The 26,824-nt window shown below is 49.6% G+C and overlaps 2 protein-coding genes across 3 annotated transcripts in view; one reads left to right on the top strand and one right to left on the bottom strand.

Annotated features, from left to right (window-relative positions):
• Positions 1-7,544, top strand: part of HMGXB3 (HMG-box containing 3) — a 20,306-nt gene extending 12,762 nt beyond the window's left edge. The window contains exons 13-21 of the mRNA XM_074552310.1: positions 2-129; positions 680-811; positions 1,076-1,260; positions 1,849-2,068; positions 3,116-3,249; positions 3,636-3,752; positions 4,066-4,275; positions 4,962-5,402; positions 5,536-7,544. Coding sequence (XP_074408411.1) covers positions 2-129; positions 680-811; positions 1,076-1,260; positions 1,849-2,068; positions 3,116-3,249; positions 3,636-3,752; positions 4,066-4,275; positions 4,962-5,402; positions 5,536-5,841 — 1,873 coding nt within the window. The 3' untranslated portion in view covers positions 5,842-7,544. The remainder of the gene's footprint in view (position 1; positions 130-679; positions 812-1,075; positions 1,261-1,848; positions 2,069-3,115; positions 3,250-3,635; positions 3,753-4,065; positions 4,276-4,961; positions 5,403-5,535) is intronic.
• CSF1R (colony stimulating factor 1 receptor) lies at positions 7,017-26,824 on the bottom strand. Of its 2 annotated transcripts, none has more exons than XM_005483656.4 (21): positions 26,611-26,824; positions 22,023-22,268; positions 20,983-21,267; positions 20,166-20,302; positions 19,341-19,500; positions 18,310-18,499; positions 17,262-17,377; positions 16,529-16,649; positions 15,554-15,744; positions 14,865-14,977; positions 13,363-13,489; positions 12,766-12,870; positions 12,327-12,437; positions 12,011-12,173; positions 11,391-11,491; positions 11,132-11,247; positions 10,275-10,397; positions 10,044-10,155; positions 9,651-9,750; positions 9,008-9,113; positions 7,017-8,566 (listed from the first exon to the last, which is right to left on the bottom strand). In XM_005483656.4, the coding sequence occupies exons 1-21, from the start codon at positions 26,657-26,659 to the stop codon at positions 8,435-8,437; spliced, it is 2,904 nt and encodes a 967-aa protein (XP_005483713.2). In that variant the 5' UTR covers positions 26,660-26,824; the 3' UTR covers positions 7,017-8,434. The 2 variants fall into 2 exon arrangements, with proteins under 2 accessions (XP_005483713.2, XP_014120253.2); XM_014264778.3 differs by having other exon boundaries at positions 11,391-11,473.

The following is a 26,824-nucleotide window of genomic DNA, read 5'->3' as shown; positions in this document are numbered from 1 at the left end:
GTTCCCTTGCTGGTCCTCAGGAGTGCTGGCTGCTGACAGCCAATAGATTACAGGTGGTTACAGCTCAGGTCAAAGTGTGCTTGAACCTGCAGTGTCTGGCCCTCCATAGCTTCACTGACATTTACACAGGTAGGAGAAATGTGACCATACAGCATGACTGCAGTCTGAACCCTTTGGAAGCCTTGGGATTGTATCAGGGCATTGTCCAGGCACTAGAAAAGCTTGTTCCCTTCCCTAGTATACTGAATTTGAATTATTTTTTAATTGCTTCTGCTTATTCTGAAAGTAAATCTATATTTGTGAGTGAAAACACATGAATGCTCTGGTGAGGAAGGCCTTGCCTTGATTCCCTGGTGTAGGTGTCTGTGAATGTTGAGTTCTGCAAGGCAGCCCCTGAGATCATGGTCAGAGACATCTCTGGAGAGTGCTGTGTGGTGGCATTGGCTAGTGAGATGGACTGACAGCTGTTCCTTGTATCTTTTTAACAACAGACAAGTTTGTGAAAGGAGCTGATGTTTCAGCAGGGATCTCTGCATTTCAGAGGTGCAGAAGCACTGTTTGTGTTTCCATTGTCCTCTAAACTGTACTCATGAGTGTGTTGTGTATCAGTAAGGAATATATTTCTTTGTGAGGAAGGTCTGGAACCCTACAGACAATAACTGTCTTGTTTTAACTGCAGGCCTTTTCAATGTGGGTAACAAATTGTTAGTGAGCTTGGATCTTCTGTTTGCAATCCGAAACCATATTAAACTTGGAGAGGATCCCAGAGTGGTTGTTGGCAACATCCTTGACTCTGTTCAGGAGCAAACTGGTGAGTTTTCCTTCTTGCTTTTTACCATAACATACCAAACTGTGACCTCATGATGATTGTTAGGTTATAAAAAGGCAAACCTCACCTATTTTAGTCTATGTTTCTGTTAAATAACTTCCTAAACCAAACAGTACCTCTATGACCAGTTCTTTGTAACAATTCCCTGGAGGGCAGGTTTGGTTTTATCCTGTGTAGGAAAGCCCTACTACCTCTTCAGTGGCTTCAGGATGTGAAAACTGTAACAGTGGCATGTTCTCTTTTCAGATAAAAGCCTGAGCCCTGATGAGCAGGCTCAGCTCCAGGAGCTGCTGTGCAATGGTTACTGGGCTTTTGAATGCCTGACAGTCCGGGATTACAATGATATGATCTGTGGAATCTGTGGCATAACCCCCAAGGTGGAAATAGCCCAGAGGAATACGGAAAATGTCCTAGCACTGAAAAATATAGAGGTAGGTTTTTCCCACAGCTCACATCCTGTTTGTGTTCAAAGCAGATCATAATGATTTTTTGCTGACTCTGGTCTTCATGATGCACAATAAGTACATGAGGCCTTTGTGAGTGGTTTTCTGCTGATGCCTGACAAGAGGATGTGGCTGGAGCAGCAATGTCTGTGCTTCCTCTTAGAGGTGTTGATGTGTAGTTCAGGGAAAATGAGATCCTTTGTCCCTGGACCACAGCTTTTGTCCAGCAGCCTTGGGTAGGAGGAACCTTGGATGGAAGTTGTTGAATTTGGTCTTCTTCCCTTGACATGAACACATTCCTTTTTTCCTCAGGTTTCCCTGAGGTGCTGTCTTCTCTAATGGGGAAAAAAGCCCTAGTAGGAGAACGTAGCATGGCTGGCTTTTATGTCAAACATGTACATTTTGAGTCTTACCTGAGGCCAAGTGATTGGGAAGCTTTAGGAGACTGAAATCATCTTGTTATATTTGAGCTAAACATTCTCCTGGATAGTCCTCATGCCATGAGTGAGACTGACACAGAACTGTCAAATGAACTGTGGGTTTTGTATTTGACCACTCTTTCTTTCTTCTCTGTAGTTTACTTGGCCAGAATACTTGCCATCAAGTGAAGTGAACGTGGAAGACTTTTGGTCCACGATGGAGACAGAGGTGATTGAGCAGGTGGCTTTTCCTTCTAGCATCCCCATCACAAAGTTTGATGCCTCTATTGTTGCTCCTTTCTTCCCTCCACTGATGAGAGGAGCAGTGGTGATCAATACAGAGAAGGACAAGAACCTGCATGCACAGCCAGTGCCAGGTAATGGCTCAGGTTGTGCCCATTAAGGGAGTGCTTGATGTGTTGGTGACTTCAGTCTTGGCCATATTTAACATTAAGAATAGCTGATTGCATGACACTGAGAAAAGACAGGAACACTGAGGTGATTTCAGCTGTTCCCAGGCTGCTTTGTTACTTGAGGCTTGGCTTTTCCTGTGAAGTTTGGATGCACTAGTGGGCTCTGATGCATTTGAAACATGGGGGACATGAGAGCATTGCACCCCAGGTGAGATAGGGTCTGATTGCAGAGGGATGCATGCACACCTTGAATGCCAGTCAGTGTTTGTGTCATGTTAGACTGATACTTGGAGTGTGGAAGTTGCTGGTAGTGCTTGGTATCTCAGTGTTACAATCTCAATAAAGGGTGAATAAGTTTTTATAGAACTTAAGAAAAAACTAGGAGAGTGGTGTGGTAGTCCTGATCAGAGTTGTCATATTGACTGCATGGAACAAGAAGCAGTGAGAGGAATAATCTCAGATCTGAGAGCTAAGATCAGTTAGCACCTGGTTCCCTTAAGAATTTAGATGTTGTGTATAGGAAGGAAGACTGGCTTTGCAGGCTTAGCAAGTGTGTGAGTTGGCTTTGCAGACAGGGCTGCAGCTGCTTCAGAGCTGGGCTGCAGAAGGGCTGTGTGGGCTTTTGTGGAAGTGGAGTTCCTGAGAAAGAGCCAGGGAGATGTGAAGGCTGAGCCTGGAGCTGTTCAGCCCAAGGGCTGCTGTGACATTGATCTCTGCTCTTCTTCACTTGGTTGTCCTCCCATCAGTCATTTAAAGGTTACAAATGACAGGATAGATGAGTGCTTATGGGTCTGCAGCTATGCTGGGCTCAGTCTGGTGACCTCAGCAGTGAAGGGCTCAAGACAAGTGCTCTGTGACGTGCTCTGCACGTAGGACTGTTCACAGCTCTCTCTTGCTGGCTGTGGGTTGTGCAATCTCTGCTTCTGTCATCTTCTTAAGAAATTATTTTGGTAAGTTCCCTTCCTGAGAATGAGTGCTGAGACTGCTGAGTGCTGTTTCCTGCCTTTGCAGGTAACGGGAGTGCCTTGGTGAGGCTCCTTCAGGAAGAAGTCTTCAGGCCTGAGCTGATAAACTCTTACAGTGAGGAAGAGCTGCAGAGCTTTCTGACACAGTGTGGCATCCCCTGGGAGGCATCACATACCAAGGTAATGGCTTGTTTGCCCACAGACAAGCCTGCAGGAGTGGAGCTGTTCTTCACTGTCTTTCCCTCATCCACTCTTGCCATCCTAGACAATTAATTTCTCATCTGACTGCACCAAGGGCAGGGATGGGTGCCAGCAGGTTATAGGATAATTTACACATGGTGAAATAAATTGAACCTTTGTGGGCTAGAAGAAAGGAAGCCTGTAATTACCTTGTCACTGGCTCAGCATTGTGTAATTGGTTGTCATCCTCACAGTGCTGAGTGTGGGATTAGGAAGTTATTGGATGAAGTGCAAATTAGGATTTGGGAGACCTTGCACGCTGCCTTTTCCCTCTCTGCAGGAGTCTGTTAATTTTAGTCATTTTCTCTGGGGCCTGTCTTTTCTAGGATGAGCTCTGCTACTCCCTCCTGGCTCTCTATGAGTTTGTACAGAATGGGACAAGCATTACACCATCTTCTGCTCATCACACAGGAGGGAAAATCTACAAAGTGTGTCCACATCAGGTAGGGAAGACTGGAGCCACAGTGGATTTTTTCTTCCTTGGCTATTCATTATTTGACTTAACAGCATGGAACTTCCTTATTGAATAGAAGCAATGGAATGGGCTTCTCTGAGCCTTGGGAATGAAACCTGTTCCTCAGGGCTTGGAAAATTCCCCATGACAAGGTGAATGTGTGTGAGGAGGAAACAGAGTATCTTTAGAGAAACTAGTTGTCTGGTTAGTGAAAGGAAGCTGGATTTTTTTAAGACTAGATTGTTTTTCTGTAAGTTTTTAATTTTATTGTGCTGCTGATGTCAATCCTTTCTTTGTTCTAGGTTGTGTGTGGCTCCAAGTACATAGTAAGAGGAGAAAATGCTCGGGATCACGTGGACTTGTTGGTATCCTCACGTCACTGGCCTCCAGTGTATGTTGTTGATTCAGCCTCTTCAGTGGCACTGTGTGCAGACCTCTGCTGGCCTGGCCTGACTTCCCAGATGTGGGGGAAGAACCAGGGCTGCTTCTCTGACCCCATGGAACCTCCAACGGTTAGTTATGTCTCTGCTGTGCCGGTCCAGCATGGAAAAGCTGCTGGGAGAGCAAGGGAGATTAAAGTTAACACCCTCTCCCCATAAGTAACCTGCATTGTGGCTCAAGATAATTTTGTAGAATCACACAATGGTTCAGGTTGGAAGGGCCCTTAAAGCTCATCCAGTTCACCCTCCTGCCACAGGCAGGGTCACCTTCCACTAGGCCAGGTTGCTCATAGCCCCATCCAGCCTGGTTTTGAGCACTGCCAGGAATGAATTTGTCCTGATAAGTATCTCCTGATTTGAGCTTTGCCAGTGCATCAGTCCTAAGTATAGCAGAATGTACTAGGTGTTGCCTGGAGATTGTGTTTGATTAATTGTCCTTAAAAGGAAGAGCTGTGCTGAGAGTGCACTGTAACAGCACAAATCATGAACTTTGGAGCACATCACTTATTTTGACACAGCAACTCACTTCTTTCAGACTTTCTTTCAGAGAGAAAGATGGCTCCTAGGGTGCTCCTAATGCCTTGGGATTATCTGAGGGCACACAAGTGAGGAGGAAGTGTGGCATGCAGGGGAAGCTTGGATCATTTAGCCCTCCATCTGTCCTGGGTCATAGTGTTGCTTGGAGTTTGGCCAGCCAGTAATTTTATCTCCTCAGCTGTGGGAAAGTTGTTGTTCCACCTGCTGTGTGTCTCCCCCAGTACGTGTCCTGCCCCGAGCTGCTGGACCAGCACTACAGCGTGGACGTGACGGTGGCCGAGCCCTCCCTGCAGCACCCCGTCACCAAGTCCTGCGCGCGCCGCATCGTGCAGGCGGGCGCGGAGCAGAGCAGCCCCTGGGACGCCACGGCGCGGCACCGCTGCATTGCCCTGTGCCGCGAGCTGGAGCCCTACGGCGCCATCGCCGCCGCCATCGGCGACAGCCGGACCAGCACCGTGCGCCAGCGGCCCATCACCTTCGAGAACCCCACGCACTATTACCTCTACAACCGCCTCATGGACTTCCTCACCAGCAGGGAAATCGTCAACAGGCAGATCCAGGAGATCGTGCAGAGCTGCCAGCCTGGGGAGGTGGTGATCCGTGACGCGCTCTACCGGCTCGGCGTGGCCCAGATCAAAACGGAGACGGAGGAGGAGGAAGAGGTGAAGCAGGAGGAGGATGGAGGTTGCTGAGCTGGTTTCTCTCTCTGGTTGTGTGGATGGGTGGGCTGAGCCAGCTTTTGCAGCTGTCTGGTTTGAGAGTTTATTTTTTATTTTATTTTATCAACCTCCACAGGTTGGAGATGTGATGCTGGTGGCTTTGACTGCTGTTACTGACCAAAGAGCTCTGTGCTTCCATAGGATCGTGATAGCTGCTGTGAGCACGGGTCTGTCACCCCCTTGCAGAAGGCTGCAGCTGCCTCCAAGGCACGTGATGGACCTGCTGTTCAGGGCTGTAGGATGTTGCCCTCCCTGCAGAGGAGTTGCTGGTAGCAGGGAGTGTGCGTGGTCAAGCACACACAGGTCATTTAATTCTGAATCTTGCTTGCTGACTTCTTTGTGCTTATTGGTGGCAGGGCTGGGGGTGTGGGACCAGGCATAAATGGTAGATGGCTACAACAATTTCCCCCAAAACATTCTGAATAGGTGAATTTAGGATACTGACTCCTGCTTGGTAAACTTGCAGAGCTCTCACAGGCATTGGCTGCAAGGAGTCGTGAGGAGGAGGAGCTGTGCTGCTTTAACATGCTGTATCTGGGGAGCTTCCCTGGAGGCTGCACTCCTGGTCCAGGATTGTGAATACTTTGGCTGCAGGGAGTTTCTAGAATTGTTTGTCCCTTCACATGAGCACTAATAATTTAGAAGCCAAAAGGTACAGTGAGAGGAGAGTGTTCTGTATAGTAAGGTAAGAACTGAGCCCCAGGGCAGCTGAGGCGTTGGAGGATGGTTTAAGTGCTGTGGAGAGGGGAGGGGCATCCAAACACTGTCTAAAGGATCAAGGAGGAATGATGAATGCAGTGTCACCAGAGCGAGCAGGGTTCTGTATTCCTGCTCATGTTCCCACAGCACTCTGGGGGTTAGAGGAGTCTCCTGCTGCCCAGGTTGCTTTGTCAGCCCCTTGAGAGGAGTCAGGATCAGACTCTGCCTGTGCAGCACACCTGAGGAACACCTGGGGCTGTGGGTGCAAAGCTGTGCTGTGGCTGCTGCAGCTCCCTTTGCCCATGGCTGGTGGTGAAGGTGTTTGCTGTGACACACATAGGAAACAAGTAGGATGCCAGACTGCAAAGTTGCCATCTTGGGAGTTTATTTTGTCTGAGTGAGCAGTGGGGAAGATTCTGAGGCTTGCAGTGTGGTTGAAAACTCCCTTCTGTGAAGGGGAACCTATTTAGTACCGTACTGTTAAAGTAAATGTATTGAGTCTGAGCAAATGCAGTAATCATGGCTTGGGGTTTTTCTGTTAAGAACATTAACTTATTATAAGAGACATTAGTGACTTTTTTCAGTCAGTGAGAAAGTTTAATAAATTATCTCCAATTTTGGGGGTGAAACTGTGGTTAAGTGACTTGGGTTGGTTTTTTTTTTGTGTGTGTGTACAAAAGCTGGATGGCTCCAGGAGAAAAGGCACAAACACTGCTGAATCTCTTCTGCATTTGCCCTGCCTTTGCCATTGCACTTGCCCCAGAGACTGCTGCCATGTGCAACATGGTGACTTGTCAGATGTTCCATTATCACAACTGAAATTGCATTCCATTATATCCATGCACAGGGACTACTTCAGAGCTTTAAAACCTTGCTTTTAATTGGTTTTTGTGTTACACAAGAATGAGTGGTTTTGAGAACTGGTACTGAGGAACAGAGTTGCAGGGTGAATGGGTAGGCCAGTGCATCACCCCTGCTCTGAGCTGTTCCCCTCTGAGAACAGTCCTTAGAGCCCTAGGAGAGACTCATTTTGTTAAACATATTTTATTTTTTATAATGCTGACAGAGTTACGTTAGCTTTTCATTTAGTAAGGAAGAATGAAGCACTTGGTGTTAGCATAAAACCAGGTTTAATAGAATCAGAAATGGCCCACAGTGAAATTGCTCAGAGTGTGACAAAGGCCACCTGCAGTGCAGTTGTAGTTTCCCTGAGCCCTGTCAGTTGCAGTTTCCCTGTACCTGGAATAGAAATCCTTTACCCACCGAGTCAGGTGAAGCTGAGAAGGTTCTTTAGCTACTTCTGGTAGGTGTACAGGACTGGGTGGCCAGGGCAGTAGTAACACTGAGCAAGAGCTAGCTGAGAAATAGGTTGAAGTGTATTAGGCCCTAGCTTATGAAAAAAAAATCACCTCAGCTGTACTATTAAAAGTACATTAAGGAAATTTAGTACAAGTCTGTCATAGTGACAAAGGCAGTGATTGCTACATGCTCAGTAACTCAGAAGTTCTGTAGGATATGTGTAATGCTGATCATTTCTAGACCTCTTTAAGCTGCCATTCTTTCCTGGATTGGGGTTGTGTTCAGGGCTCTCATGGAAGAGCACTGTTTCTGCTGTCTTTTACCTGAGAAAGCTGTCCTGTCCTGTTAGTGAGGCACAAGTTCACATAACCCTGGGGTTGGCTCTGTGGCTCACTTCACCCAAACACTCCCTGCAGAAGCATCAGCTGCAGAGAGGTGGATTGCACAAGGAAGTGTAGGGTTAATGCATATTTAATGCTATGTAGAAGCTTTACCTATTTCTAAACACTGCAATGTCCAGGGTCAGACTGACAAAGGGAAGAGAGCAGAACCATCAAAAAAAGGGAGTGTGTGGAGTAGTTTCAGTGCTAAGACATATTTCAAGATGTTCTTATAAAACTCAAGGGTTCAGTAATGTGAGTGACACAACTGGAAATATCTTCCTTGGCTGTGACTAGTATTTTTTAAAAAACCACAAAACCCAAACTCCCACAGCCTTCTCTGGGGCATGGGGAGGTGGCTGCTGGGGACCTCTGTGTACCTTGCAGAGATGGAGCCTGTTACCATCCTGACAGCTCTATGCTGTGTGTGAGATAAGACTCAGGGACCCCAAGGTGTCTTTGCTCTCCTTTTGGTGAGAGAGTCCGTAACACCCACACTTCAGCAAGCACAGAGAAGGCCAAAGCAGAAGGTGTCTGTGTCCTAGGGTGAGCTCTGTGGAGCCAGGACAAGGATCAGCCCCAGGGTGAAGGTCCCACCTAACAGAACTGGTAGTTGTTGCCCTTGAGCAGTGGCTGCCCACTCTCCTCTTGCTCGCAGGACTCCTCACAGCAGCCAGAGGTGTCACAGCCACTGTCTTCCTCTGCACTGGAGGGGAGGTTGGTGTAGTCCTTGAAAGAAAAGGAAGAAACACAACACCCTGTGTGTTTTGGTCCCTTTGATGTCTGACACCTGTTCCCATGCAGGTGACCAGCTGGGGATGTGCTCACACGGCATTACCACTCTTTGCTGTGCCCACAGGGCAGGGCTCACAGCGAGGGCAGGCATGTGCCTGTGCTTTTGTGGCCAGCTGGTCCTGAGAGAATGCACAGCAGGTCCAGGGGAATGGGGCAGTGCATGAATGCCTGTCACATTGAGGTTTCTGCCAAGAAGCTGTGCTTCCTTCTGCAGCCCTCTTTGACTTAACCCTTCAGCTGGATGCCTCTCTGCACTTCCCACCAACACTACACTGCTCCCATCAGCTTATGGTAGGAGATATCACACAAAATGTGTCCAGAGGCTGTGTTCATATAGGGGGAAAGATCCTCCCCCTTCTCTCCAGAGGTCCTCACCTGCTCCTTATGCACCTCCAGCTCTTTCTGGATGAAGCAGCTGATCTGGTCGAAGGTGGGTCTCCGTGTGGGCTCCAGGCTCCAGCACGCCTGCATGATGCTGTACCTGCAGGGCCACACAGGGACAGGGAGGTGGCACGGTGCTGCTGGAGGGATCTGCAACCCCAGGCTTTCCCTGCAGCACTCTGCATGTCAGGGACACAGAACTGAGCAGTTCCTTCTTCCAAAAATCCCATGGTGAGTGCAGTGCTCCAGGGAGTGGTGAGCACTGGAGTGGATGGAGCAAACTAATCAACAAGAAGCTTTATGCCATCAAGACTTCAGGCTTACTCTCATTACCTCCTGTAGCCTACTCAGGCTTGTCTTCTCATAACCCTAGACTCAAAAGAAGCTAACTAAAAAAAGAAGAAAACCCCACCAAGTTCAGGAATGTAGATAGATAATGTGAGTGTTCCCATCCTCCTGTCCCCAAACAGGAGATGCTGGATAGAAGGAGCAGGCTGGTAGGATCCATGCTTAACCCCAAGGCAGACACCTGGGAGAGCAGGCAGAGCTGTGGACAAGGTCCCTGTGCCTTGTCCCCTGTCCCTACCTGCTGCCAGACCCCTGTCACTGCTGTGTGAATCTCAGTGCATCCACTCACATTTCCAAGGGAGCAAAGTCAGGCCTGGCCATCTGGTATCCCTGCTTCACCATGCTGTAGAACTTGCTGTTCACCACCATGCCAGGATAGGGGCTCTTCCCTGTGACAGAAAAAGGAGCAGAGGTGGCTCTCAGACCACAGGGTTCAACACTCCAGCCTTGAGGGGTGGGAAGAGGCAGCCTGGAGCATCATCGGGGAGGTCTGAGTTAGAGGAAATGGTGTGGGATTCTTTGTTTTGAATGGTCCCTCTGGAAACATAACACAGTGTTTTACAGCCCTGATAAACCTAGATTTTTGTCAACCTTCCTCCTTTCTTGGAAATTTTTCTGCAGATACATTAGGGCAGTAGTGAGCCACAGAAAACAAAAGGGGTTTGCAAGCTTGCTTTCTTACCAAGGGAGAAGATTTCCCAGAGCAGGATGCCATAAGACCACACATCACTCTGCACTGTGTAAATGCAGTCAAAGATGCTCTCTGGGGCCATCCATTTCACGGGCAGGCGGGCCTGGAAGAGCAGAGAATCCTGCAGACTGGGACAAGCTGGCAGCTTATGCTACACCCTGTCTGTCCTTTCCAGCCCCTCCTACCCTTGTGCCTTCTCTTGTGCCCATTTCAATAACTTACATTGCCTTTTACAACATAGTTGGAGTCATTCATGATGTCCCGGGCCAGGCCAAAGTCACAGATCTTGGCTACCCGTCCGTCTGATATGAGCACATTCCTGGCTGCTAGGTCACGGTGGATGCACTGGGGACAAGAGACCACAACTGAGACCCAGGCACTGGCCCCCAGCAGTCCCAAAAAATTCCCTACAGCCTGGACCTGCCACCAAAACAATGCTTGTAGGGGCAAGGGAAGCATGTACTGCTTGAAGAGCCCCATCTGAGGCACCATGTCAACTCTGTGTTTGTAGCTCTCTTTCCATCACTTCATTTGCAGTGTTAAGACATTATGCCATGTCATGCTCTGTTCTTTAATCACTCATGGGGCTGTCATCTTCCCCACAAGGGGAAGGTCAGAACCAGGGGCTGTTTACACTGTCCTCATCCCTGAAACAGTCACAGGGTGACTGTCACACTATGAGCCAGCTCTGGCAGTCAGATCAACAGCCACTTTCAGTTCCTTGTCCCTGGGGTAGCAGGGACACTGCCAAAGTGAGAAAACTTCAAAACAAAGCTCCTGACCTCGTGTAAAAGCAGGGGAGAAACTGTTGAGACCAGCATGATGCACAGCCCTGAGTTCCCCCTGTAACACTGCCCTCCATGCAAGGGCTCTGGACAGAACACCAGACACCAGGGCCCAAGCCTGTCTGAACCCAACAGACACAGCAGAGGCCCATGTGAAGCAGCAGCTTGCTTGAGCTTGGCATCCCCACCCAAAGACATGCCAAGCCTTCTGCAGCCAGGATGGGTGGCTCCTGCTTGGCTGGACTGGTGTTGCCCCCTTGGTGTGCTGGCAACAGTGTTCCTCTTGGCACTCACGTTCTTTGATGCCAGGAATGCCATGCCCTGGGCCACCTGGCTGGAGAACTGCAGCAGGTCAGAGAGATTGAGGGGACGGAGATCCTCCCTGGCTTCATCTTCCTCCGAGCTTCTCCCTGAAATTCAAAGCAGAGATTTAGATTTGCTGCAAAGCTGGTGAGTAATGCCAACTGTGGCATGTCATGGTTTCCAGAGCAAAACCAGACAGGATGGCCAAAAGAAAGAAATCACAAATGACAGAAATGAGCCTTTGACTCACCCCTGACTTGCGCAGAATCTGATGCTGCTGAAGATGATGATGATGACACAGGCCTCATTTCAACATAAGTTTCCAAACCCTGGCTGGAAAAGCCACTGTCACTGAGTAAGAAGCAGCAGAGAGGGGGGCAGGCTGTTAGAACCCTGCAACAGCACCTTCTGCCCTGCTCCATATCCACCAGGAGCAGAAACCAAAATATCTGCCCCCAGAAGGTGACTTAAGCAGGGGCTTGAGGGCAAAGGCAAACTAGAAACTGATAGAGAGGGGACCTGGGCCCCTTTTTTAAGGGTAATGGGGAGCAGTCAGCTCCATCCTACCAAATGCATGTGCCCAATAGTGCAAGAAACCAAAAGGTTTTGTTTCTGAATTGTGGAAGGTCAGACAGGGCTGCAACCTGCATTTATTGTGGGATATTCAATGACTGCTGTCAAAGTCCTTAAAAAACTTGGAATTATAACCAGGTCTGAATACATGCAACCCCTGTGGCTTTTACATCCTGATATCCTGCCTGTCCCCAGGCAGGATTTGATCTCTCCCCAGCACAGTGCTCCTCACACTTCTCCCAGTGAGTGCCCAGCCCTGTGCTGCTCAGCCCTGCAGGGCCCGGGCTCTGCTCCTACCTGTGGATGTATTTTTTCTCTAGCTCAATGTTCTTGTAATCAGCAGCACTGTCCAAAGAGGTGTCCAGGGCAGAATCCTGGATAATTATGGATTCAGTCTTCTTCCTGAGGAAGTTCAGCAGGTCTCCATAGCGACAGTACTCGGTGATGACAAGGATTGGGCCTGGGAGAGCAGCAGAGAGGGTCCATTAAGGAATGCTGTTGCTGTGCCCTGCCCTGAGGATTGCTTTCCCTGGGAGGGCAGCAGAACCCACACAGCTCATCAGCTCAGCTGTGCCTAGAGGAGGGGCCCTGTCAGGGGGCTGGGGGATCCTACCTCCACAGGTGCATGCCCCCAGCAGGTTAACAATGTTCTCGTGGTGCCCCAAGTGACTCATGATCTTCAGCTCAGACATGAGGGCCTCCTGCTCATCCCTGTCTGCTGATGCTGTGGGGTGAGAGAAGCACTGTGTGAAGGAATGAGGGAGGGACAAGGAGGAGGTTAAGGGAGAGGACAGAAAAAGGTGTAGACAGAGTTATGGAACAAAAGGAGGAAACACACTTAGAGTGAAAACTATGTCCTCTAACTGTGCCTCTGGCCTCCCCTGTCCACAAAAAAGGCAGTAGTGTGATTCCAGCATCTGGTACTTGGCACAGAAACAACTTCAAAAAGTAGCTGCTGCAGCCAGTGAGCACCAACATGTGGTGAACACACTCTACATCCTGCCCAGAGGAGCTTGGGAGATTTCAGCCCTTGCAAGTTGCTCTGTGCTCACACTTTAGCATCTTCACAGCCACTTTGAGCACCGAGTCTTCTTTGCCCAGCCCAAAAGCTGTGGCTTCCACCACTTTTCCAAAGGCTCCTGCTCCAAGAGTTTTTCCTGCAGAGAGAAAAAAAATGGACTTTTAAGACATTTGATAGAGCAAGACTGAGCAGCTGTCCTGCACTCAGCCTGCACATGAGGAGCTTGTCTGGTGGAAGGGGATCCCTGCTGGGCTCACACAAGAGGACACATCCCTTAGTCAGGAGCTGGCAAACATCTGTGGGGAGCTCTACACTGAGCAATGGTGGTGTGAAAGAGGCCATCTCCAAACTTTGCCTCACCAAGGCTGTGCCTTAGGAATGACCCCACGTGCAAGAGGAGGGACATGACACCTGCAGCCCTCCTTGGAGCAAAGGGGGGACAGGCAGGCTACACCCTGCCACTTGCCATCCCATGTGGAAGAGAGCAGCAAGGGCTGGTTAAGGATGCTGCTGGAATGTCTGGATGCAGCTTTGGATATCCCCCAGAGCTTTGGCTCTGACTCTTGAAGCATTTCAGCTCTCTGATGAGCTTCATGCCACCAGGGAAGCAGCAGGGAAGGTTTCTTACCAAACTGGAGGTTGTTCCTTGGAAACTCCCACTTTTCATTGTATGGCAGCTGGGTGGGATCAATGAAGATGTAATTATTGCCCTCACAGGCCTCGATGATCTTCCACCTCACCTGGTACTTGGGTTTCTGCAAGGAAGGGGCTCCAGTCACTCAGTGTTCCCCAAGCTGGGAGGGAACAGGGAAGATACAGGTTTCAGCCCATCAAATATCTTTTGGATCTGGACTGAGTGAGAGAGGCTTTTTCAGGACAGCCTGGACTCTTTGAAGTTATGGAGAGGTCATCACCTGTGACTGAGGCAGGTTCTCCTGCCACTGGAAGCAGCCTGTTGCCATCATTTGGGATGGCAGAGCTGGGAGATCCAGCCTGTCCCACCAGGGCAGTGGCTGACAGTGCCCAGCTGGGGCTGGAGGGAGATGTCCCCACTGTGTCTCCTTCCTTGGACCCCTGCTTGCTGAGCACAGCACAACAGTGGGGCTGGCCCACCCCCACTTCCTTACAGGGGTAAAACAAAAAAGGAGAAAGAGAAGTAAGAATTTCTCTTTTCCAAGAATGTCATGGCAGAAGTAAGAGGGCAAGGCAGAGCAGCAGAGCTGGAGTCCTTGAGCAGAGAAGGCTGGGACTTGTCTGAGATAGGTAACCATGTTATTTAGAGACATGCCCTGCTTCTCTTGGGCTTGCAAGCCCTTCCAAAAAGCTATTTATTTCAGACCTGTGCTTCCATACTGATCCGTCTTTGTCTGTCTCTGGACCGCTGTCCAAAGGCAGCTCTGCCTGCTGAGCTGTGGGTGCTTGTCTGAGAGAGGGCTCTGATGGATCTTCTGACAACCAGCACCAGAACTTTGCTGCAAAATCTTCAGCCTTGATAGGCTGTCAAAGGAAGGGTGCCAAAAGGGAGAGATGAAAAACAGGAGATTTTCACCCACTGATGAGGCAGAGGTGGTACTGATTGGTTCAGTTTGTGGAAAAAACAGAGAAGGAATCCAAATGCTGGAAATGAGCCTTGCAGAGAAAATGGGGCAAGTTCTTATATAAAAATAGTGACCAAGTCTTCCTGGAAACAAACGTCTTCTAACACCATCCTGTTTCTCCATAAAAACAGTTTTTTATAAAGCAGTGAGCAGAATAAAAAGTAGATGCAAACTGCAAACCACTCCTTTTTTTCTCCCTTAATTCAGTCCATGGCTTTGTGGGTACCAGAGCAAAACCAGCTGCAGCTGACAGCACAGACTGAGCACCTTCTTCTGGCACCAAACAATAACCACACTGACCTGTGGGCTGCAAAGCTGAAGGGGCAGGGCAGGGAAGGTTTTAACACACTGGGTTGGGTGCATGAGCTTGGCCCTGCAGCAGGAAACTGCAGATGGAATCTGGGAGGCAGGGGAGGTGAAGGAGGCAGCTTGCCTGGTCCCTCCAAGCTGGATGGTCCCTGGCCTGGCTGCCAGCAGAGGCTGTGTGCCCCTGAGGCTGGGCAGCCCTCACAGCCTGAACGGGGAATCTCACCTGGTTGTACTTGTAGAGCAGGAAGAGGAGGAGGAGGAGCAGCAGCACCAATGCCCCAATGCAGGTGGAGAGAACAGGGCTGAAGAGCTTGTTTGGAAGGGCCACGATACTCCCTGGAAGAGGAAAAAGAAGGAGAATGAGTAAACGCTCTTAGTTCAATCCCAACTCTGGGAGCATTTTGCCCAGCTATTCACTTTGGATTCCTCTGTATGCCATGCACCCAGCACTGCTCTCAGTACACCCTTTTGGGAGCTGAGGAAAGGTCTTGATGCCAAACTCTAGGCTAGTTCTCATACCCTCCTATTTCCACACAAACAGCACCAGATGCAGCTCAAACTGACTGGGGACCAAGATCTGTGCAGCAAGAACAGCCCCACCAAAAGAGGCGGCCTCTGTACTTTCATGGGCTGAGAAGCTGATGGATGCTCCATGCCCTGGAGTTGAGTGCTGCAGTTATAAGATGCTCATGGTGTGGTTCAGCCTTTGGCTCCAGACTATAACCCAGCCAGAAATTCCCACAGGCCTCTCAGGACTGGCAAATGCCAAAGCCTCACACCTATGAGGGTAAAGGGCTTGTGCAATCTGCCCCAGCTCTCTTGCCAGACAGTGGGGATATAATACATAAAGGATGTAATCTCCAAGCCCCCAGATCCTCCCCCACTCTGCCCAGCTGATGGTTTGTATCTTACTGGTGATGGTGAAGGAGTGGAACATGTCAGAGGCGTTCCCTTCCGCATTAATGGCCATGCAGCAGAAGGTGAAATTGTCACCCAGCTCCTCGAAGAGGATGCTGCTCTCCACCTCCACCTCTTGGAAGGGCAACACATTCACCACCTGGGGTCTGGAGTCATTGCTTATCAGTCTGTAGTCCTCGCTGTACCTGCAGGGATGGCAAGAGGGGACAGTGAGGGCTGCTCTGCAGCACAGCAGCTCACAGCTGGGGAAGGTGGGGGGCTGTGTCAGAATAGAGAGGAGACACAGGGAATTAGGCTTGCAGCTCTGTGAGATGTGTTACTCTATGCCCAATTAAAGATCTCCCCCTGAATACAGGAGTATTTTTCTCTCCCTTAATTCAGTCCATGGATTTGTGGGGACCAGAGCAAAACCAGGGGTTTTGTGGGGACCAGCAAAACTCATGGCTCTGCTTATACAGAGCCATGAGTGCCTTTATGTGGCTCAGCACTCATATTTAACACTTTATGTGTTCTGCCATCAGTCCCTTCAGTGGGGCTGGTCCTGAGACACAACAGGCAGCTGCAGCTGCTTCCCATGACTCTGTAGGTCAGTAAACCCTTGCTCTGTAGCTCAGTAAACCCTTGCTCTGCAGAGCCTCAGACCTGTGGAAGTCCCAAAAAGATGACTGGGCCAGCCAGGATGTACCTCTACAGCAACATACACCAGGGCACCTCTCCAAATGATCGATATATTCCCTGAAAAATCTTGGGGAGAGGATGAATCACAGGCGGACAATCTCTTCAAGCTCAGGACTTTAGGAACAGAAAGTGCTCCCTCTTCTCAGGCAGACCCCAAGAGCCTCCCTGCTGCTGTTACTGGGCAGGATTGCTGTACTGCCTGCCCAGGAGCCCACGTGGTGCTGCTGCTCAGTCAATGCCAGGCAGGGCAGGGGCACAGTTTGCAGGGCTCAGTGCCCTGGGCTGCCTCACCTGTCAGAGTGCACGGGGCACTGGTACCACTCGATGCGTGGAGCAGGGTACCCGATGGCCACGCACTGCAGCAGGCTGGAGTCCTCAGCTGGCACCTTGATCTTGCAGACCCTTGGAGAAGCTGTTGGGGAAGCCACAGAAACAGTGAATGCTGTGACCAGAGGAAGAGCACATCCCCCATGCTCTGGTTTCCTTTCCATGCATGCAACAATAAACCAGAGGAACCCTGTGCTACACACAGGCAGCTTTGGGCTGGGTCTGTGTGTCCTGTGGGCGCTGAGCTGGAAGCAGCCTGGTGTGACCGTGCTCACAGGGATCTGACTCCATGTTTCAGAAGGTTTGGTTTATTATTTTATGATATATATTGTATTAAAACTATACTAAAAGAATAGAAGAAAGGATTTCATCAGAACGCTAGCTAAGGATAGAAGAAGAAAGAATGAATAACAGAGGCTTCTGTCGCGGACGGAGAGCCAGCTGACTGTGACTGGCCATTAATTAGGAACAACCACATGAGACCAATCACAGATGCACCTGTTGCATTCCACAGCAGCAGATAACCATTGTTTGCATTTTGTTCCTGAGGCCTCTCAGCTTCTCAGGAGGAAAAATCCTAAGGAAAGGATTTTCCATAAAAGATATTTGTGACACCCTGGTACCCCAACCAACTATTTTTTCCAACTGGTAAGCAGTCCCAGAGGCAAGCAGGGTGAAAGAATGGACAAGCACTTACATTTCAGAGAGATGCTGAAGGTAACTGACTCATTGGCCGCACTGTGGGAGGCATAAAAGGTGTAGAGGCCTCCCTCTCCCTCCTTCAGGCGTTTCAGGGAGAGTGTGTTGTTGTACCTGCTCACAGAGAGGAACACTGTGAGGAGCACACAGGCCTTGCTCAGCGAGATGCTGCTGCTTCCTGTGCTCTGGAACACTTCCAGCACTGATCCCAGCCCATCAGGAGCCTGCCAGTTGCTTCTGTGGGGGAACTAGGGAGGAACTGATCTTCCTCAGGGGAAATACCTTTTGCCACCAAGAGCACTTCAGCACTTCTGAAAGGCTACAGGTGGGTGAATGCTCAGAAATAATTTAACATCTAAATCATCCTGCCTTTGGCAAAATGAGGTTCTCCATGAAGTTGTGCTCCCTAGTGCCACTCCCTTCTGCCCCCAGCTGATTGCTCAGCCCCCAGTGCAAGAAAGAGTTCACCCTAAAGCCATAATTTTGCCAAGTGGCACAGTTCCTCTTCTGGATTGTTTTTTGTTTTTAAGAAAATGAAAGGGGAATTGCCCAAAACCCCAACAAATGGAATTATTTTCTTCCCCTTGGTCTCAGTTGGCTGCAGGCTTTGGAAGAGCAGATCTGTTAGAACTCTGTTAGAACATATTCACATAACAATATGTTCCCAATGCCTCTCAGTGCACACTCTTTCAACCTCAGAGCAGGGGATAGGTCCAAGGATCAGTGAGGAAATTAAGGTTTTTGTACTATTCATCCACTCCTGCAATTTCTTCTGGCAAGGAGAGTGCAGAATTGAACAAGCAGATCACAAACGTGATACTGACTCCCACAAGGCTTTCTAAGGAGAAGGCCACCAAGTTAGAGAAGGGTGGTGTCCTCCTTGATCACACTGTGGTTTGCTAATAATACTGGAAAGAGAAAACAGAAATGCAGAACAGTTTCCCTCTTTAAAACCAGAGAGTTTTCTGTAGAATGGGGCCTGCCTGTTTCAAGGAAAGCTCTCTTGGAAACATGCCATAGAAGGGTAGAAGACAAAGAGCACGTACCGGTTGTTTCCAGAGATCATTTCACCCTCGAATATGGTGGGTTTAGAGTGCTTCAAGGGATTCCTGTGTTCCCAGGCCCAGTGGAGAAGTTTTGGGTAAGCCTTAATGTGAACCTGCAGCTCCACATTGTCTCCCAGAGCCACCTCCAGGCTGGTGGCTTGCCCTGGGGTCAGGTGCACGTAACCTTTCTCTGCAGAGTGGAGGAGAGCATGACTGTCAGCAGGCACATCCAGAGACCTGGAATAACCCTACACCAGCCCCATAAATGGATCATTATTGGAAAGAACAGCCTCAGCTGGGAGACTGCAGGAGGAAATGAAACATTACACAGGTTATGTTCCCAAAGGAGTGCTCTTAAATTATTTCTTTGCCATGGCACTTTCTGAGGAGAGCTAGGAAATCTTAGTGAAGTCTCTGAGGAATGAAGTTGTACATGCTGTATCCTAGGAAGTGACAAGGCTAAACAGTATCTCCTAATTGTTTAGAAAATACAGGCCCTTTAGCTAAAATCCTGGCTTCTCTCTAGGAGATAACAGACAGAGCCTTCTTTCTGAGCTGTGGCTTTGGACCATCAGCAAACTCCAGCCTGTGAGCTGTAGGGATGAATTTTCCATCTTGAGATACAAACAAGTGTGTAACAGACCTGAATCCCCTTTGGTGGATCTGTGGCTGGAAGAGACCAGATCCATACTCTGCTCATGTGGCTCACCCTTCCTTCTAACCAGCCTTTCCTGGTCTGCCAGCACAACCTTGCCCACTCCCTTTTTACTGTTTCAAAGTTGTTTATAAATGCACTGAGAAGAGCACTATGATTTTTCATCCAGAGCCCAAAGCATGTCCTCTGGCCCCTCCAGATATGAAGGGAACACCAGTTCCTTTCTTAGCAGCTCCATAGTTCCCATGTAAGCCCTGAGGCACAAGTGAGAATAATGTTTTCAACAACAAATCTAGGAAGAGAATGGAGGTAGAAGCAGCAAATACTCCAGGCTGCACATGATTCAGCCCTACTAGGCTTTTGGGGAAGGACTCACCTACTACCTGAAGCATTGTTGAGGCACTCTTGGATCCTACTGAATTGTTAGCTATGCAGATGTACTTGCCACTGTCCTCCATGGTCACAGCTGCAATGGACAGGGTGTCACTGATGAAGTAGTTATCATTTTCAAAGTCAGACCTTTTAGTTCTGTTGACCTGTCAGGCAGAGAGCAGGGAACAGCACACATTGGGAGGGCAGAACAAACACATCTCACCTGCTCAGGGCTAGAGAGCTCATCCCTGAGAGCAACCTGTGTGCAGACCCAGAGGCACATTAACCCCAAGGATCCAGGGCAGATATTGCACAGCAGTCAGGTTATAGCTATTGCCAGTCTTCTGACTGCAACCTGGCCTTACACTGTGTGATCCAAACATACCTTGTGTGTGGTTTCACCTCCTTAATAAAGGCATCAGTTATAATAAGGACTTCTAGCAAACCTCATCTAACCATCTAGCAGTTAGAGGTCAGCATTATAGATTCCTTTTCTTCAGACATATCTTTTCTCTGGAGAACTCTGTCCTGAAAATGCTTGCTGCTTTATAAGCCCTGGCAGGGCTGGGAGAAGAAATGTTGCTTTAATAGGTACTGTGGCTCCTGTCCAATAAACTCAGCTGAAATCACACATTCTCATCCATTGCAGACTGTTTTGACAACAGGCAGGTGTTTCTTTATCCTGTGTCATCCCAAAGAAAGGATATTCAAATTTCTACAGCTTGACTAGCTGCATTGGTTGGGTGGTTCAAGGTTTTGCTGTGGCTCTGGGCAGTCTTTACCACCCTGTGTCTCCCATTTTCCAGGAAAGCCCCACACTCCAGCTTACTTTCTTTGCTGCTGTGTCCCATCTGATGTCATACTTGTGGGAAGGAGCAATCACCCTGCAGGTGACTTGGAAAGGTTCTCCCATGATCCGCACATGGTCCGCAGGGTCCATCTCCACATAGACAGGCTTCTCCAGTGCTGCACAAAGGCAAGCAGGGAAAGATCCATGTCAGCTTGTCCAGTGAGCCCAAGTGCTCTGGGGACTGCCCAGGACCTGGCTACCTTGGGTGGTGAGGCACAGATTGCCCAGAGGAGTTGTGGAGGCCCCATCCTCAAGTGTTCAAGGCCAGGTTAGGTGGGAGCTGAACAATCTGATCTAGCAGGTTGGAACTAGATGATTTTCAAAGTCTCTTCCCACCCAAACTATTTTATTACTCTATTCTATGATTCTACCTCCTCCTTTCCATCCTCTTTACCCCCTGCCTTCCCTTTCTAGACATCACCACTCCCTTTTGAGCACGTGTCTGTGGGAAGCAGTACAGGGAGGGAGAGCACAGCAGTCAGGACTGTGGGTTGAAAGGGAAGGAGAAGCTTCTGCCATGGTTACAAATGGAGCATCAGGGCCTGAGAACTTGCAGAACTTTGGACAGATTGGTGGACATTTTTGTCTGGTCTGTGACAGCGCCTGCAAAGATTTGAAGACTGCTGAACCCATGCAAACCCATCTCAAGGAACCAAACTGCCAGAGGCTGATGGAATTTGGCCTCCATTAAACAACCTTTTGAAACTGCAGGTTCAGAAGGTCTTTCCCTAACTATCTACTGTGCCCAGCTTAGCTATTTGTGGCCCTTAGGACAGCAACAACCCCTGTTCTTTACCTTCTTCCACAACCAGTCTTATTCTTGGTGAATTATTTATTTTTCCATTTATCTGTGCTTGGCATCGGTAAGGGCCCTTATGCTTGGTCTGCACATTGTAGAGTGTTATTCCTCTCTCAGCACTGAAGGAGTAGTTGGTCCCAGGTAGGAGAGGAGAGGCATCATCCCTTATCAGAGTCACACTGGATCCGTACTCGGGGGCCGTGATGAAACAGGGGAAATCAACATTCCCACCTTTGATCCCCCAGATCCGGAAAGAGGGGGTGTACCACGTGTTATTAGGGTCTGCAGAGGAGACAGGACAGCCTTGTGAGAGGGGTCAGAAAATGCACTGAAGTGAGAAACACATTCCAGCAAGGCAAGCCTCCAGCACTGCTGCCCAGTGGGAGTTCGATGCTGGGGCAGCCCTGCTCAGCCTGCCTGACTCAGCCTCCAAACACTCACATGACAAACCCAGCTCCAGCTGAGGCATCTGAGGGGATCACAGCAACCAGCTCACTAATGGCCATGGATAAGAGAGGCTGAAAAGTATGTATACCTCTAATTAAACTTTTCATCGTGGTGAAAGTTTTACTTGTGAGATCTCTGGCTTCCCTGCTCAGGGCAGCACTTGTGGTACAAGGGAAGGGGTGAAGTCAAGTGGTAGAGCTACCACAGCACAGCTTCTTTTGAGATAAATGAATATTTGGGGTTCAGGTCATGTTGAGAGGATGTAATTCATGTGAGTCTCTCCCTTATTTGAGGTACTGGCAATAGAGTTCTCTGATTTTCTCGCTGCCCATTACAACACTGAACAGACTGTTTTTCAGGAAGGGAAGCCACAGCAGAAGGAGGGAGAGATCCACATATAGATGAGATGTAGTTCTATACTTTATCCCAGTGCTTGAACCATGGGCCCCATTTTGTGTGGCTCCACCAGGAGCCTGCACTGCTCCCCAGGCACACACACACAAAAACACAGCACAAAGCACCTGTGCAGGGCTCCCTGCAGGGAGGCTGCTCAGCCAGTGGCTGTGGGAAGAGACAAGCAGGGTTATTACCTCTCACAAACAGGTGGATGGCCGCAATGCCCTTGTCACTGCTGTTGACATAAGCACAGCTATAGGTGCCTGTGTTCCTGTAAGTGGCATTGGGAATGCTGAGGGTGCTGCTGGTGTGGTTTCTGAATGTAACCTCTTTGCTATTCCATGCAACTTCAGACTCTCCTGAGCAGTGCAAGAGGACTGGATCACCCGTGTTGACAACCAGGGCAGGGAGGCCAGGGGTGATCACTGGAGATGCTGAGCCTGCAAGGGAAAGAGAGAGTGAGAATGCAAAAATGACCCCTAAAGATCCTCTGTTGGAGTTCACACTGCTGAGAATGGAGTAGCTCAGCACCAGGAAAAGGCTGAGCTTGGGATTCAGGCAGGCTTTTTGGCTCACATCACTCCACCATTCTCTGTCCCACCAGACACATATGGCCTGATACTCCAAGGAAAGAATTTCAGGGAAGAAACACCACCCTCCACACTTCCCTGCCATTTGAACATTTAGACAACTGGGACAGGAAAAGCAATCATCTGGAGCTGATTAGGGCAAATGCCAGTTTGGCAATTGTTCCTGCTGATTTTTTGCCTCTTCTTACAATAGTTTTCCTTTTGTGGCAGAGCTGGAGCTGCTCTATGGACTGGGTTAGCCCATAGCATCATTTGGGGGAGTTAAAGCCAAGTTTGGTGCATGGGGCTCTTTGCTGCATTGGTGCTGAGATGAGCTAGAACAGACCTGGAAGGCTCCTGTAGAGCAGGTCAGTGCATATAATTTGGCTTTTTGTTGCCAAGTACTGGATTTTGAAGGACACCCCCTCGTGTGTGTATCATGGAGTCACACACAACAAAGCATTATGAAATGACACAGCATTATTATTCCTATTTGGGAGAGGAAACTGAGGCATGGAAAACCTAAAGAGCTGATGACAGCCCGTAGCTGTTTGTTCATACAGCACACCAGTCCTGCAAACAGGAGCATCACAACCAGACAGAGTTCTGAAGCATCTCTGCTTTGAAGATGCCTGCTCTGCTGGCTGAATAAAGGGGAACCAGGGTCCTACTCCAGCCTTAGTGTCAGAGGGAAATATTTTTTCCCAGTTTTGCCCTGTCAGCGAGTTCTTTGAGTCACCTCCTATATTTAGGGTGGGGGGAAGTGCAAAATGAATCAGTGCCACAGGGCTGGGGAAGAAGTGGTGCAGCCACCACACTCCAGGCCCTCAGGGAGGACAGGAAACACATTGCAAATGGCTATCTGTGCCTGGGGGGCTCTGCACCCCCTCCCAGCCCCTGTCCAGGCCTATTCTCCCACTTCTGCTTTCCTTCCCAGTCGCTCACCCAACCTCACATTTAAAGGGACACACACCCTCATTCAAATAATACTAACCATAAAGAGAGCTGTGCAATTATCAATTCATTGCTCTGCAGGCAGTGATCCCCTGCCATGGACACTGGCCCTGTAAGAGCCAGCAGAGCACAGCCCCATCCTCACCCACCCCTGATCACAGCTCTTTAAGGGAGGAAGGCAATGCCCAGGGTACAGATGTGTGTGCTGGGCTGCCAGCTGTGCTCAGGGCTGTGCTCTCCAGAGCCCAAGGAGCAGCATTTAAGCCATCCTGGGCTGATGACTCCCTCCATGCAACAAAGGGCTGAGAAGACCCTGGAGAGCGTTGCTGGTGTGTGTCAATGACACAGTGGCCATGGGGAAGCTCAGACAAGGCATAGATTAAGGAGAAGCAGAGAAGAAGGATCTTTGGAGCATGGAAAATTTGACATTTTATCTCCCTGTTCCCCTTTTTTTTTTTAATACTTTTATCTTTCTGTGGAAAGAGGAGAAGCCCAGAGTGGAGAAAAACATATCCCAGAATAATTTGCAAAGCTACATTTTCCACATATCTGAGGCAAAACATTCCTCCCTTTTTGCTAAGCTGTGTTTTCTAGTGAGGTTTGATATTTCTGTTGCTTTAACTCTTCGTCACTGGATCCTTTTCCTTCACCTACTCTCTTTTTTGGCTATCCATCCACATCCAGGGCTTTGGCACCATTTCATGGGACTCTTTTTGCAGGAGGACAAGGAAAGAAAACAAAACAAACAGGAGTCATCTCACTGTGCATCTTTGTTGTCACCAGCTCACAGGTTCTACAGAAGTGCTGGGGCCAGAAAAGGCTCTGGGCAGGTGCTCTCCAGAACAGTGAGGAAAAAGCCTTCATGCTGTCACTAGAGCCTCACATCCACACTGGAAGCACCACACAGGTGGAGCAAGGGCAGACAAGACAGAGACACCAAATGCAGGAGAAGGCGAGCTGCAGGTCACCGAGCACCCACTCCTTCATGTGTGCTGGGGATGAGTCAGAGCAGTGGGTCCTTTTCCAGAATGGGGAAGCAGGGCTGCTGGGGGAGGCTCTGTCCCTGCTGACCACTGTGCAATCTTGCACGAAGCCCAAGGATGTCTCTGTTCTGCTCTCCAGCAGCTTCCGCAGCGCTGCCAGTAACTGCTGGCCAGAGGTTTTACCACACTTGGGTTGTGTAACCATGACCTCTCCTCACAGCTGCAGACTGTCCCTGCCTCTCCCATGCCAGCCAAAACACTGCTTTCCTCTGCTGGGCATTTGGTGAGGAAGGAGAAGTGAAGGCTGGTATGACAGAAGTGCCCAGGATCCTTACCACAGGAGCCAGCCACCAGGAATTTTAGTTAATTCTGGGGAGTAACTAGGCTAAGCTCTGGTCCTAAGAGGGATCCGTACCAGACCTGAGCTCCCTTTGTCCCACCCTCAAGAAAAAGTTTGATTTCTGAGGGCCCCAGAGTCACCTACAGTATCTGGATGGAGAAAAGTGTGCTCATCACAGCTCTGCTTGGGGCTTGTACCTCAGAGGTTTAGGTTACCCACAATAAGAAAACAAACCTCCCAGGAATACTTCTCAAGATGGCCAAGAACACAGATGCAAGATGATCAGGTTTAAAACATTTCCTCTGCTTGATGTGAGCCCCTTACCCTCCCTCAGCAAGAGCCCAGATCACAGCAATCACATTACATCAGCCCTGGGTGCTCACAGAAGATGCCCTTGCAATCCAAGAGGCAGGAGAAGGAAGTCGGGCTCTGGCTCCAGCTGGAGGCTGTTGCTTTGTAGAACCTTGGCCTGGTGCATCTCTGTGCTGCAAATGGCCAGCAGTGCTGGTACCCACACAAATGTGTGTCCTACAGCCTGGCATGGCAGACAGTGCCTCATGAAAGTGTCACAGCTCATGATCTGGCACTGGCCAGTGGCTCAGGGAACGTTTGGGGAGATCCTAAAAGCTGTTGTTATGATCTCTCACAGATCTGCATTAAACCTGCCTAGTCCCTATTATTGTAAAATCCACAAGAAATTAAAAACCCTGAAGCCTTCACAACCCAGTTCCCAGCACAGCAGACCTAGAAAATGATGCTCAACATGTTGCAAACGTCACTTGAAGTGAAACAACAAGTGAGGGGGATGCAAATGTCTTGGGCTGAGAAGATGAGCGCTGCAGTGGCCCAAGAAGGATTCCCTGCCTGTTGCATGCTAAATGCTGTCCCCACCACAGTCTCACTGTGTACCCAAGCATGCTCAAAAGGAATATTTGGTGAGTGCCACACAGGACCTGAGAGGTTCCCTGCACTTCAAAACGCAATATGAGTAATACTGGTTTCCACCTCTTTGGTTGTAAACCTCAAAACAGGCTTAGAGACTCTTTTTTGAGGTTGGTGGGTTGTCACTCCTTGGCTATCTCTGCAGCCTCAAAAACAGGCGTGTTCACCTTTCCCTTCTTGGCTGGCTGAGTTGTTTCCATCACACCCTGGCTCTACAGCCCTGCAAACCAGCAATCCTCAGACACTCCAGCTGGGCATGAGGTGCTTTGGAAGGTGCCAGTGCAGCTGATATTCCCAACCCCTCCACCTGCAGACCAAACATTTCCAGCTCCTTCCCCATTTGAGCAAAGAGTTATTTTAGAAAGAGCTTCCCTCAGGACACAGTTTCTGCTGAACCATTCCTTCATCTTAAACCCTGTCCAGACCCAAAGAGGGGAAGTTTCCCATTCCTATCTCCCCAAGGCTCTCCTATGCTTTGTGCACCTCTCCATCCTCCTTGGCCTTGCCTTGGCAGGGCTGCAGGCAGCCAAGAGCAAGCCAGGCTCTAGAGCCAACACAGACCAGCAACACACCTTCTTTCCAGCCCTGCCCTCCCTCTCTAACTGCAGTCAGCTCTGGATGACCTTCAGAAAGCTGCTACAGCCAAGCCTGCACTGAATTCCAGCGCTGGTGTCTCTTCCCTGCAGTGCCACAGAGCACACACCTTCTGCCCAGCCATGCCAAGGGTCCTTGAACCTGCTCACAGCAGTGCCCACTCCATGCAGCAGCAAACAGGGACCATCCCAGCCCACAGCAGCCTTTTGGGACACAGCCCAGCTTCACCCTCCACCTGCAGGAGCTGCCAGGTCTCTGTGAGTCCAGCTCCAGCATATCCCCATCTCCACCAAGGCCTCCTCAGCAGAGAAGGAATGGAGCGCTCGCACCAGACACCCAGAAAACCCTCACCACATCCCACAGCTCCCCTGGAGTGACCTGGGCCTTTGGGAGTACTCACCATGCCAGAAGTCAGCTGTGGTGAGCAGCAGGAGGAGAGCAGGCCCCATGTCCCCAGGCCTGGGGTGTCCCCAGGTGTCCCCAGCGTGGAGCCGGTGCTGCTGCAGGATCCTCTCCAGCAGTGTGTGCCTCTTCTCGTGGGCACCGTCCCCAGCACTCCCCTCTCAGGAGCTTCTCCTTTCTGGGCTGACCACAAGTTAACAAATTCCCTATTT

Source organism: Zonotrichia albicollis, chromosome 15 (assembly GCF_047830755.1).
Source record: "Zonotrichia albicollis isolate bZonAlb1 chromosome 15, bZonAlb1.hap1, whole genome shotgun sequence".
Classification (NCBI taxonomy): domain Eukaryota; kingdom Metazoa; phylum Chordata; class Aves; order Passeriformes; family Passerellidae; genus Zonotrichia; species Zonotrichia albicollis.
Note: the sequence above shows the minus strand (reverse complement) of the source record. Positions and strands in the feature narration are given on the sequence as shown.